This window comes from Peromyscus californicus, unplaced genomic scaffold (genome assembly GCF_007827085.1).
Source record: "Peromyscus californicus insignis strain IS unplaced genomic scaffold, ASM782708v3 Scaffold_6__1_contigs__length_162567912, whole genome shotgun sequence".
Lineage (NCBI taxonomy): Eukaryota > Metazoa > Chordata > Mammalia > Rodentia > Cricetidae > Peromyscus > Peromyscus californicus.
In genome coordinates this window covers 119,565,833-119,580,096 of record NW_026294584.1, presented here as the reverse complement: position 1 = coordinate 119,580,096, position 14,264 = coordinate 119,565,833, and the positions used below count along the sequence as shown (strand labels likewise).

General features: G+C 38.9%; 1 protein-coding gene across 1 annotated transcript in view; it reads right to left on the bottom strand.

Moving 5' to 3' along the window:
• Positions 1–14,264, bottom strand: part of Cntn6 (contactin 6) — a 337,384-nt gene that overhangs the window by 188,174 nt on the left and 134,946 nt on the right. The window contains 1 exon segment of the mRNA XM_052719550.1: positions 1,738–1,864. Coding sequence (XP_052575510.1) covers positions 1,738–1,864 — 127 coding nt within the window.

Sequence of the window (14,264 nt, the reverse complement as noted above, 5' to 3'; positions counted from 1 at the left end):
TATATAGATGGAAGCTGTATTTTATTACAATGTGCAAAGCCAACCCAGTTTGCTAAAATTGACTTAATTGTTGCTTTTTCTGTATGTCAATCCAATTTTATGTCTAAAAATTAAAACTTTGTGGAAATGCTTTTAAAATTCAAATCACCAACTGACCAACTGTCACTCTGATGTTTACTATTTTTCTTCTTCTATTCACATTGCACAGAGCTGTAGCTTGAATCTTAAAAGGTCTTATTAATAAAAACAAACCTGGAGCCAGGTATTGTGGCGAATGCTGGAAGATCAGGGAAGCAGAACAAACCACAGCCACCAAACCTTGCTAATTCCTCAGCTGATCCTGTTTCCTCAGACTGGAAGCTTCTGAGTCCTCATCCAAAGGGATCTCAGCTGAACTGTGCTGCTCAAAGCCTAAAAGCTTAACCAGCCCTAGTTCCTGGTCCTCATGCCTTATATACCTTTCTGCTTTCTGCCATCACTCCCTGGGATTAAAGGCTCACTTCCTGGGATTAAAGGTGTGAGTCACCATGCCTGGCTGTTTCCAGTGTAGCTTTAAACTCAGAGATCCAGATGGATCTCTGCCTCCCAAGTGATAGGATTAAAGGCATGTGTGCCACCATTTTCTGGCCTCTATATCTAGTGGCTGTTCTGTTCTCTGACCCCAGATAAGTTTATTAGGGTGCACAATATTTGGGGAACATAGTATCACCACACATAGCTCTTACCAACAAAGATTTCATTTAAAAATGCAACTTATATACACACATTTATAGATCTTTGAATTCTACCCACACTGCAACTGTTTAAATAAGAAAAAAAAAATCATCCTTCCTCTCAAGCTGCCCTTTATTTTATTTCTTTGTAGTGATTGGAAGACTGAAGGATGTCTGAGCAGAAAACTATTTTTGAATGCTTTTGTTAAAATTTTAATTTAAGCTTGTATATTGTATGTTGCAAAGATCCCAGGAAAGACTCCACCTACTTCTCATATGTTCTCTTTAGGTGGACAAATGTGAGAAAAGCCAGAACAATTTGAAACAACATACTAATGAAGACTTTGAAAATAATATTCTGTATGAGCAACAAACATGTTTTCCCAGTAATAAAAATACTCTCTTGGCCTTAGAATGCACAAAATTGCTTTCAACAGAGTTTTTCCACAATTAATATTTTTGGCACAATGGGAACTGTGGGAAAGTTTTAGAATTTGATCTCATGAAATAAGTTGAAGATTTTCCTTTGATTATTTTTTTACAGAAGGCCATTTTCATAGCTATTGTATATGGGGAAACTGAGGCAGTGCCCTTAAACTGAAGTAGATGTATGCTGAATGCAAAATAAGCTAGAACTTTTTCAAGTTATGAAACCAAATCTTTCTTTCTCTTGCCAATTTCTATTTTCCTGCACTTCTTTCTTCTTTTATTCTATGTTATCTTTGCTTTCTTTCTCAGTTCTAAGTATATATGACTCTGCTTTCCATTAATCTCAAGAAATAAGCAACAGATATATAGTAGTGATTACTTGGAAATGATGATGAGAATTCAGCATGAAGGAATGCACTGGGGTTCAGAATGTGTATATATGCTTATATGATTTGCGTAGACAAAGCTTAATAGCAGTGGGAAAACACCTTGAGGTCTACTCTGAATATGTAAAGTATTTCTGAGAATCCTTATTGTGTGTCAATTTTATAGCAACCACAAAGCGGGCAACGGTGGTACCAAGAAGTAGCTTTACCTGTAGCGGGGTGAAGGGTAACCATTTGCAGTACAAGTCAGAATGATTTCAGATCTGGATAAATCCAAAGGAAAAATGACATCTTTTGGCTCCTGAATAAAAACTGGACGGCTGAAATGACCCTCACCTGGAGATAGAAAAGAGAATATCCACTGAGATATTTGCCTCTGGTTGACAGCATACCTATATTAAATCTCATCTCTACACACATTAGAAAATGTTATGTTACAAGCTAGACCATAGAGAAAATTCTTCAAGAATGATATAAATATTGATTTTTTTCTGTCCTGATGAGATAGTTCAGCAAGTAAATGTATAAACTTCACAAGGTTGATGATCCAAGTTGGAGTCCCAGAACCCATGTGAAAGTCACATGCAGTACAAGCTCTACCAGCTTGTGCAGCTGCAGCACCAGCAACTGCACTAGACTGCCTTGTCAAGAAGGGAAGCAGGAACAAACTCCTGAAAGTTGTCCTCTGCCCTTTGTACTCCAACAAACATAATCATTAAAAATGAATGCAATAAAGTCTTTTTTAAATGATAGTTTTCTGAACTGTGTAGATTAATTTTGTGAACTGAACCCCTTTCATGGCAAATTTAGTAGTTTTTACTTCCTATAAACAAAGAAAACTCTACACCATCACAATAAAAACAACAGAATTAAGTAATTAACATGACTTACTCATCTAATCCTTTACTCCATTTAACCATTTTTTTTCAAGTAAAACCTTTCTAAATCAAAGTTGAGAATCTGAATTTATTCAATTATTGTCTTTTCTTTCTCCATGTAATCAGTATCAGTCAGTCCAGTGCATCTCATTCTGGCCCACTGCTGCCCTTATTCTTCCCTGCATCAGCCCATTTATTACCCCTCAGGGGCTACAACATCCAGTGGTACTGGGCTTCTAGAATCCCTGCTCTCACATTTAACGTGACTGGATGTTTTCCTTATTTAGCCCTACATCAGTGTAATGGACAGAAATATTGTGCGCGAAAGACAAGGAGGAAAGGCAGAAGAAGAACCACTGCACAGGGTAGAAGACTGTATTTGTTTTTGTATGAAAATATACACTATGAAGCATAAACTTGGCATTAGGACTTATTTGTAGGATGTTCAGTCCATACATGTAGTGCCAGAGAATCAAAGTCCCACCATTTAAGGCAAACTTCTCAATTTGGAAAGACAGTAGAACCAGTGTGTAAAAACAGACAACCTAGAATCACAACAGCCTTAGCAGGTATGAGAAACATCCATGATTTTGTTAGTTATGATTATTTTGAAATTTAATGTGATTCTTCTTATAAATTGTGTCATATCACACTGGTTATAACCAAATGGAGAGTCAAGGAGCTATGATAGTATTCACTGCCACCAACATCATCACTGCTGCCATTATTGTTATTTTTATGTGAAGAAATTGAAGTCTAGAAAGTTGGATCTATTTTGCAAATCTCTATCTACTTTAAGAGAAGATATAAAAATAAATAAAAATATTCATATTCTTTCTTTATGATCCACTTATTATTCTCCCATCTAACATCTAAAATATTTCCACCCAAGTAAAATAATTCTTTCAATAGAGATTTTAAGCTTTATTTTCAGTATATTCAGCTTTGGAATAGTAGTATAGACAATTAAAAGCTTCAATTTTAACAGTCAGTTATCAATCATACTATGCTGGATAAATTACCTAATAATGTCAGAGAGATACAATATAGGTATTATATCTCAAGACTGTTGCAAAGACTGATTTAGAAAGAAGGGACTGAAGGTCTTATACTCTTAGGCAAGACATGACAAAATGCAAACAGATTCAAACATACAGAATAAAACAACAATAACAAAAATTCACAGATAATAATAATAATAACAACAACACTAAGAAACCTTGCTAAGTAAGTCAATATGGCTGTGGCCACAAAATTGAAAGTTCTCAGATGCTTAATCTTGCCCCTAATCATGAGATTTACTGATGAAATAATATCACGAGAATTCTTTTTACAATATTCAAATTTGGAGGTAACCAGATCTGATGCACACGGATTGTATGTTCCTACAACAAACCTTTTTACACAACATTTTTGAAATGGGTGGCTAGCAGATTATGAAGCTGACTCCATTATTTTCAGACTCAGGCCTAAACATTCCTGTCACATCTGCAGGGCCCAGTAGGAAAGTGTAAACTCTCCCAGTGATGTATATTTATGTTTTTTTTTTTTCCCCAAGGCTAATCTTAATGCAGGTCATGTTAGCTAACAAATCTTAGCAGTGTCAGTGATTTGTAAAACAAAACAAAACAAACAAACAAAAAGACTAAGTTTCATCCAACTCCATGATCCATGATTCCCCAAGACTAGAAAATGTGAGTTTTCACAACATATCCCAACTCTAAATAGGTGTCACAAGGAATAAATCAGGCAGATCTCAGATAAGACAATTAAGAAGTTGAGAAATATGCTTCCTGTTAAGTGATGGGGAAGTATTTTTTATAAAGACTCTGCAAGCATGAACAATATGAGAAAGATGGGCTGGGGAAAATCAAATACACAGGAAAAATGATAGCAATAAACATAACATGCTATCAGTACACAGAAATTGCCCAATCTAGAGCAACATGCTTCAGGAAAGCCGTCAAATGTTCCAAAGTTATACACATATATGAATAGAAATGTTTTAAAAAAATAACACTGTAAAGATGGAAATACGTGGACAGTAGACCCAGGTGAATTTGCTAGATATAAAAGTAAGGTACAAATTACAAACCAAACAGCATCATTAGAGAAATAATACTGTGATTGGAACAGGCATGCAATAAAACAGAAAGACATCACTGAAAGATAAACTACCCAAATAATCTAAAAATCTGCAAATAATGTTTTAAAAGCACTAACAATAAAGAATTTTAATTGGTAGGAAACAGAAAGATCATCCAAACCCACATAAAGGTTTCATGTCACTAAATTAGAAAGAAGACAGAGATACCAGAAAAAAATGATGAAGAGAACCTTGTTTTCAGTGGAAAAAATGTTCCAAACTCCCGGATCATTTGAGAGAAAGGACACTCTATACCGATGGATGTACAGGCTAGGGGACTGAATTTCAAACTGAAGCATTTGTGAGACCAGGTTTACATCTTAGCTCATCTAAGAGCAAAAGAAAAGACAATAGTAACACTAGATTAGCAATGAGTATTCTCTGCAGAAAACAATGTAGAAGTGTCTACAGATGTTCCAAATAAAAGGATGCTGTGGTCTTGTCATTCACCAAGGTGTATTTTCAACATAATAGTGTCAAACAGCCTCTTTCCAATGTGACAATATTAATACAGAAGTATTTGGATCTATTTTTCTTAAAGAAAATTCTTAAGAATGAAATGTAAGGTATGCATACTCTGTGGTGCACACCTATGATCCCAGTATGCGGGAAGCTGAGGCAGAAACACTGAGTTTGTGTTTAGGCCAAGGTACTGATAAGATCTTTTCTTTTTAATTTTAATTAGTTAATTTATTAATTAGTTATTTTTTCCCAGTCCCATTACAATTCCCCTTCCTCCCTCCTTTCCTCTAAGTCCTCTTCCCCCAACCTCCCTATTCCTAATCCTATCCCCCACCCACTTCTCCTCTTTTATCTTCAGAAAAAGTCAGGTCTTCCATGTATATCAGACAGATATGGACTATCAAGTTGAAGTAAGACTAGGAACCTCCTCTCCTGTTAAGATTGGAAAAAAAGGGTCCCAGCAGGAGGAAAGGGTCCCACAAGCAAGTAACAGTCAGAAAAATCCCATGGTCCCGCTGTTAGGAGTTCCACAAGAAACCAAGTTAGACAACTGTAACATATGTGCAGAGGGCCTAGGTCAGTTCCACACAAGGGTTCTGGTTGGCAGTTCAGTCTCTGTGAGTCCCTATGTGCCAGCTAGTTAGTTTTGTGGGGTTATTTTGTGGTGTCCTTGACCCAATTGACTCCCTCAATCCTTTCTCCCCCCTTCCACAGGATTCCCTAGGTTCTGCCTACTCTTTGGTTATAACCTAAGTCTCTGGATTGTCTAGCTCCCCGGGTCTGGGACTTCTAGGAAGTATCAGGGGTAGACTCCTTATCATGATATGGGTCTCAAGTTGTACCAGTCATTGGTCGGTTATTCCCTAGATGCCCTTCTATAAAAAAAAAAAAAATGGATAAAGAAAATGTGGTACATTTACACAAGAGAGTATTACTCAGCTGTTAAAAAAAATAACAACATGATATTTTCTAGCAAATGGATAGAGCTAGAAAAGATCATCCTGAGTGAGGTAACACAGACCAAGAAAGACAAACAGGTTATGTACTCACTTACAAGTGAGTATTAATCATAAAGTAAAGGATAACCATGCTACAAACCACAGATCCAAAGAAACCAAGTAACAAAGAAGGCTCAAGAAGGGACATATGGGTCTTAATGTGAAGGGTAATTAGAATAGATATCACAGGTGGATGGGGGCAGGGTCTGGATGGGAGTACATGCATGGGAACAGGAGGGATCAGGTTGGGGGAAGATGGAGGAAGAGAGTACTTGGAGAGAAAAATGGAATAAGAGGCATCCCTGGAATGAGCTAGAAACCTAACTGATGTGGGATGTTCTGTATATTAAATGTGTTGCTCTCATTGGTTAATAAATAAAACACTGATTGGTCAGTAGCCAGGCAGGAAGAATAGGCGGGACAAGGAGAGAGAATTCTGGGAAGTAGAAGGCTGAGGCAGAGAGACACTGCCAGCTGCTGCCATGAAAAGTGTAAGGTACTGGTAAGCCACGAGCCATGTGGCAACTTATAGACTAATAGATATGGGTTAATTTAAGATATAAGATATAAGAACAGAAGCCTGAGCCATTAGGCCAATCAGTTTAAATAATATAAGTGTCTGTGTTTTTATTTTATAAGTGGGCTATGGGACTAAGGGGGCTTGGCAGGACCTAGAGAGAAACCACCAGCTATACCTAATGCCATGGAAACTCCCAGGAACTATGAGGGTGGTTCTAGTTATGACTTCTAGCAATGGGGGATATGGAGCCTGAATTGGCCATCTGCTGTAATCAGGCAAAACTTCCAGTGATGGGACTGGGACATAAACTCAGCCACATAACCTTGATCTTCAATTTGCCCCACCTACAAGATGTGTTGGGGTAAAGGTGGCACAGAAATTATGGGAGTAGCCAATTAAAGACTTTAAAAAAAAGATAATAAATAAATAAATAAAAGTAAAAGAGAAGATAAAAAAACAAGGGAATTAATTCATTTAAAAATGAAGAAATAGAGTTTCTCCTCCCTGGGCTCCATATGCCAGCCCATACCTTTGGCTCTATTACCAGAGGCTAGACTGGTTCTAGTCACCCCAGAGAAAACATCACTCATCACCAGCTAGCATCCCTTAAAGTCTGCCTGTTGTGGAATATTATTTTCACTATGTAAAGATATATTGAATTTGTTTATGCTGCATTTAATGATGTAAAGATATGTTACATTTTTTGGTTCTTCATTTGTTCAACTATGTACAGATGTGTTGCATTTTTTTCACCTTGCCTTCCTAAGGCACCTAATTGGTCTAATATGAAGCTGAATGGCCAATAGCTAGGCAAGGGAGGAATAGAAGGGGCTAGTGGGTAGAGAGAACAAGTGGGAGAAGAAATCTAGGCTCCAGAGAGAAGAAGAAGGAGAACAAGGTAGAAAGAGAAGGACATGCCTGGGTCCAGAAGCCAGGCAGCCTCCAGCAAGCCTGGAGACAGCAGAAAAGTAAGGTATACAAAAAGAAATAAAGGTAAAAGTCCCTGAGATGAAATGTAGATAAAGAGAAACAAATTAAAATAAGAGCTAAGATAAGGCTAAACATTTGAAAATAATAATATGTCTTCTTGTTATGAATTGGGAACTGGTTGGTGGCCCAAAAGAAAGCCTGTTACATTTGGCAATCCAAGGTTGGGTCCAAATTTCTACACAGGGCCTGACACAACTGGAAAAAAGTGCTGGTACATTAAGTAGAAATAGAGTGTTGGGTAGGGACTTCCACAGCACAGACAACAGCATCACAGAGCTTGGCAATTGAATACAGTTCCTGGTTAAAATACACTTCTAGACCAGGCCCCCAGGGTGTAGATCTCCTCTTTCACTAATGGAGAAGGAGGTGGGGCCAGATGCCAAAGCCATGTTAGAAGGCCTAGGCCTAGCTGCTTAGACTTAGCAGTTTAAAGTTTGCCTCAAGTGGTCAGAAAAGGATAGATATATGGAGTAAAGATTGATTAAGATAGAAATAACCTCTACACAGGTTACAGAATATTTAAAAATGTGCATAGGCTCAAGAAAGAAAAGAAAATGGGTGTAGACACTCATCAGAAATAATAGCTTAAAAAAATAAAGTCTTTAAAGAAACATTAAAGAAATATAAAGGGGGGAAAGCAATGTAAAGATGAAAAATACATAGAGAGGCTTGATACTATATGATGTTGTGTTGTCTTTGAATTTTTTGAATGCTGATGAGCAAATGTCAGCTGCTGAGAGACATTTGATTGAAAAAATGGACTGGTGAATTAAACTAGACTAGATATTTTAGGAATGCCTTACTTTTAAATTGGAAGTAAAAAAAAAAAAACTATATTGCATTGAGGAAGAAGTTACGCTTTTGTTTTCACAGGAAATGAAAGGCTGTGTATTCATATAAGGTTGGAGTTCAGGTTTGATGGGGGAGACCTCCTGAAAATCTTGGCTACAAACATAATGAAATAAACCATGAAAAACTACAAGACAGGTGACTTATATTTTACCTGTTCAAACATAAAACAAGAAATTGTCTTTGGCTGACTTATGTACAACACACAGTCCATACTTGTGTTAATGCAGACATGCATGTTACCTTTGAATGTTTGTGTGTTTCTGATGAAAATGGGTGGCCCACTTGACCCAGGCTCTCAGAGTGCCTCTGTTGTAGTTTCCTCAGAGTTCTGCATCCAGCCTATTCAAGGCTGCTGGCTGAGATGGTCCAGCCTCACAGACTATTCTAGCCAGTACTTCAGAAAAGCCTTGTGCTTTCCCATTGTACAGAGACTGTAGAACAAATGTTACAACTAGTTTTCCCAGGATTTGACCATTATCTCAATTTTCTCAGGTTCCCCTATAGGTGCCATTGCCCAAGACAATAAAAAAAAGTCTAGAGAACACAATGCCCATACTCTTAATAGGTGGGGTGGGTGGTTTTGGTCATTTTGTGGGTTATGGATGTTTGTCATCATTTGAGGGGGATTTAGGAATATAGGATAAGAAGACAGCTATTAATCTCAAATATTTTACATTGGTATGGATTTTGATTATTGGTACAAATTTAAAATTATTTCTATTATGCTGTATGTATGTCTCTATTCTTGTTTGGGGTAATGTACTTATGCAGCTGATTTTAAAATGTAATGTATAATTAAGAAATACAGGTTAGTAGTTAGTCATTTATAACAATCAATGTTGTCATATTAAGTATATTTTCAAGGTTAAACATTTTTAGATTTACATTTAGATTTAGATTTCAAGGTTTACATTTTTAGATATAAAGGTGATCTTCAACACTTCAAAGACCTACAGAATATGGCATTTAGGATGTTTAATAACCTAAGACTTTTCATGAGAGTGAGTCACATCTGCTCCTGACAGCACCAATTTACTTCAGAGAATATGATGGACATTGAAAAAAACTCCATGTGGAGTTTGATTTCATTGTGGTAAAGCTAGACATTTGGGAAAGAAACTGTACTTGCCTTGACTGCTGACATTATATTGGTCAAACTAGACAAGCAGAACATGCAGGAAAGAGATTGTCAAACTTTTCCAAAACAAGGCAGAACAGTCTTTCAAAATTCCAGCTTTAATGAAAAGTATGCCAGCCATTCTAGGCTGATGTCTGTTATTTCTATATTTTTGGAAGTTGCTTGCACTGCACTTCATGTTTACCCCATTAATATTAATATACTTCTAGGGTCTTTGATGAAGTTGAACACTAGATAGTCATAGTTACAGCTTTCTTTTGTTATGATAAAAGGTAAATTAGGTACAGAGCTTTGTACTCACCAAGATAAGATTAATGGAGTATGTTCTTTGATTTTGCCAAATACAATGGGACTGGATATTATAAATGTAATTCTTACTTGATAATTATTGTTACTATACATAGTCTTACTATGTTAAAGTTAAAACTTTCCTTTATATTAGACAAAAAGGGGGAAATGTAGAATATTATTTTAACTATGTAAAGATGTGTTACATTTGTTTATGCTATGGACTATTACTTTAACAGTGTAAAAGTTGGTTACATTTGTTTCTGCTGCCTTTGTTAATGATGTAAAGATGTGTTGCATTTGTTTATGCTACATTTGCTTAATTATGTAAACATGTGTTGCATTTGTTTCACCTTGCCTGCCTAAGGCACTTGATTGGTTTAATAAAAAAAAGATAATGGTCTAATTAAAAAAAAATTTGAACTGCCAATAGCTAGACAGCAGTGGGATAGGCAGCTCTGGCAGGCAGAGAGAATGAGTAGGAGGAGAAATCTAGGCTCAAGAGAGAAAGGGTGAACAACAGAAAAGGAGAGGGACTCTCCCAGGACCAGAAGTCAAGAGCAGCCAATCAGACATGGAGACAGGAGGTAAGATATATAGAAAGACAGAGAGAGAAAGAGAGAGAGAGAGAGGGGGGGGGGAGGGAGGGAGGGAGGGAGGGAGGGGGAGAGGGAGGGGGGAGGGAGAGGGGGAGAGAGAGAGAAACCCTGAGGCAAAACATAGAAAAAGAGAAACAGATTAAAATAAGAGCTAAGATAAGGCTGAGCATTCATAACTGATAATAAGTATCCTTTTCATGATTTGAGAACTGGTTGGTGGCCCAAAAGAAAGCCTGGTACACCTGCCCAACCATCCCAGACTGCACGCTCTGCTGGGCTCCATATTCTGGCAAACACCTTTGGCAGAAGACTTCTGGTTTACTTGAGGCCAGACTGGATCTAGGGACCTAAGAACCCCTTCTTCTGGGTTTCATATCCAGGCCCACAGCTCCAGCTCTTTCACTCGAGGCCAGCCCTAATCTAGGGACCTAAGGTAAGACAAAACTCATGACCAGCTAGCACTCCTTAAAGCCAGTCCAACAATCTAAGACTGCAACTCCTCCCCTGGGCTCCATATTCCAGCAAACACCTTTGACTGAAGACTTCTTTACTGGCACTTCTTCTTTACCAGATGCCAGTCTGGATCCTGGGACTTAAGATAAGACTTCCCCCATATATACCCTGCACTCCCTGCTAACACTCCCTTACAGCCCACTCAACAGTCCCCAACAGCACCTACTCTTCTGGGCTCCATCTCCTTGCCCACACCTCTGGCTTCTTTATAGGAGGCCAAACTTGTCCTAGGGACCCCAGATAAGAGCCCCCGACACTCCTTAAAGCTAACTCAACAGTTCCAAACTGTACCCCTTTCCTTGGGCCCCATATTCCAGTCCACAACTCTGACTGGAGACCAGACAGATCCTGGGGATTCAAGATAAAACAGGGTCCACAGTCAGCTAACACTCCCTAAAGCAGGCACAACAGCCCCCCAACTGTACCCTCTCCCCTGAGCTCTATATCCCAGCCCACAACCTGGGCAGAAAACTTCTGCTGTATGGGAGGGCACACCAGTGTGGACTAGAAATCCTAGAGACCAAGCATGTATCTAGAACCACAGAGGCCACAGTGGTCATTGGAACTGCAGAGGCAACATTAGCACACAAAACCCCAGAGGTCTTGCAGGCAACAAAAACTCCACTATAGACACACTACTGGAATTGAAAACTTACTAGTCACAAGAACCCCTGGCCCACTTAGACCAGAAGACGAGATAGGAAACAGAAACTGAGGAACAAAAGACACATTCAACAAAGACAAACTCAGGAACCAAAGCCTAGACCTATAGTTATCCCAAACCCAGATGCCTAAATGCCAGTGTAAACACAGTCAAGAACAGAAAGGGCAATAGAGCACCACCAGAGCCCAGCTGTCCTACAACTGCAAGACTTGAACAATTCAATGCAGCTGAAGCCCAAGAAAACAACCTTAGAACCAACTTTATGAAGATGATAGAGGTTCTTAAAGAGGAAATGAAAAAAAATTCTTAAAGAAATTGAGGTACAGATCCAAACAGAGAATTCTCAACATAGGATTCTCAAATGGCCAGGAAACATCTAAAGGAATGTTCAACATCCTTAGCCATCAGGGAAACACAAATCAATATGACTCTGAGATTCCATCTTTCACATGTCAGAATGGCTGTGATCAAAAGTACAAGTGACAGCTCATGCTAGATAGGATGTGGAGCAAGGGAAATATTCTGGTTGCTGGTAGGAGTGCAAACTTGTGCAGTCACTTTGGAAATCAATATGGAGGTTTCTCAGAATGTATCTACTTCAAGACCTAGCTATATCACTCCTGGGAATATACCCAAAGGATGCTCTACCATACCACAAGGATACTTGCTCAACTATGTTCATAGTAACTTTATTCATAATAGCCAGAATATGGTAACAACCTTGATGCCCGTCATCTGAAGAATGTATAATGAAAATGTGGTACATTTACACAATGGAGTATTACTCATTTGTTAAAAACAATGACATTATAAAATTTTCTGGCAAATGGATGGAACTAGAAAAGAGCATCCTGAGTGAGGTACCCCAGATCAAGAATGACAAACTTGGAATGTACTCAGTTATAGATAACTATTAGCCATGCATTAAAGGATAACTATGCTATAATCCACAGACACAAAGAAACAAAGTAAAAATGAGGGCTCAAGGGGGGTGGGACAAATGAATCTCACTATGAAGGGGAAATAGAATAGACATCATCGGTGGACTAGGGAAAGGTCTGGATAGGGGTGGGTGGGCATGAGAAGAGGAGGGATTAGGTGGTGGGGAGAATGGAAGGAGAGAGAACTGGGAAAGACAACTGAAATCTGGAGTATCTCCGGGATGAGCTAGAAACCTTGTGCAATGGAAACTCCCAGGAATCTCTGAGCTAAGACTCTCCTCAGCAATAGGAGAGATGGAGCCTGAATCAGCCATCTTCTGTAACCAAGCAAGACTTCCAGTGGAAGGATTAGGACCCCAAACCAGCCACATAACCTCTGACCTGAAATTTGTACTCTGTACAAATTATGGGAGTGGCCAACAAATGACTGTTCCAGCTTGAGACCCATACAATGAGAGGGAGCCCACCTCTGACATAGCCTGGAAGGCCAGGAGCCAGAGGCTGAACAGCCCAGAGACTTAGGGTAGAACTAAACATGACTGTCAGAAAGCCGGGAGGGGGATGTAAATGAAATGATTCCTAATGTTATTTTCCTATGCTGACATGTTGTTGCCTAGCTCAATTGTCATCAGAGAGGCTTCACTCAGCAACTGATGGAAACAGATGCAGAGACCCATAGCCAAACCTCAGTAAATCCCGTGAATTAGTGTTGGAAAGAATTATGGGCCGGGCGGGGTGGTGGCGCACGCCTTTAATCCCAGCACTCGGGAGGCAGAGCCAGGCAGATCTCTGTGAGTTCGAGGCCAGCCTGGTCTCCAAAGCGAGTTCCAGGAAAGGCACAAAGCTACACAGAGAAACCCTGTCTCGAAAAACTAAAGAATTATGGTAGACAGAGAGGCCAAAGACACCACGGGAAAACACACAGAGTCAACTGATCTGGCCTCATGGGGGCTCATGGAGACTGAAATGCCAACCAGAGAACTTGCATGGGACTGACCTGGGCCCTCTGCATGTTTGTTGCAGTTGTGTGGCCTTGTGTTCTTGTGGGAATCCTGGCAGAGGGAGTGGGGCTGTCTCTGACTTTGTCGCAAGCTCTTGGAACCCTTTCCTCCAGCTTGGGTTGCCTTGCCCAGTCTTAATAGGAGAGGAGATTCCTAGTCTTACTGCAACTTGATAAGCTATGGCTGCCTGATATACATGGGAGGCCTGCATCTTTCTGAAGGGAAGAGGGAGGAGTGAATAGGGGAGGGGGGATTGGAGGGAGGGACAGGGAGGAGAGGAGCGAGGGAGGGGAAACCATGATCTGGCTGGAAAAAAATAATTGATAATTAATAAAAAAGAAAAAGTATATGTACATATATATATATATATATATATATATATTTCAATGATACAGAAGGGATAATAGTGTCTGTTTTATATTCAGAAAGCATAAAACCAAAGCACATTAGTTATACAGAATGTATCAGAGATGAGAAATGTTTGGATAATACAGGCAGTGAAATTTACAGAGAAAAGTAAAAAGTGATGGAAAATGGTAAATAAATACATATCTATAAACCCTGACCTCTTATAATTAGTCCTTATTCTTTTTTTTTCCATCTCAGCCTTCCAAATGCTGGTATCCAGAGCATGTATCTCTGTGTTATATTTTTTAAACTTAAAGCAATTTTTTTTTTCAAACAGATATCACAAGTTAAAATTGTTCTTCATTGTAAATTTGTTTCAGTCTTACTTTGGTTAAAAT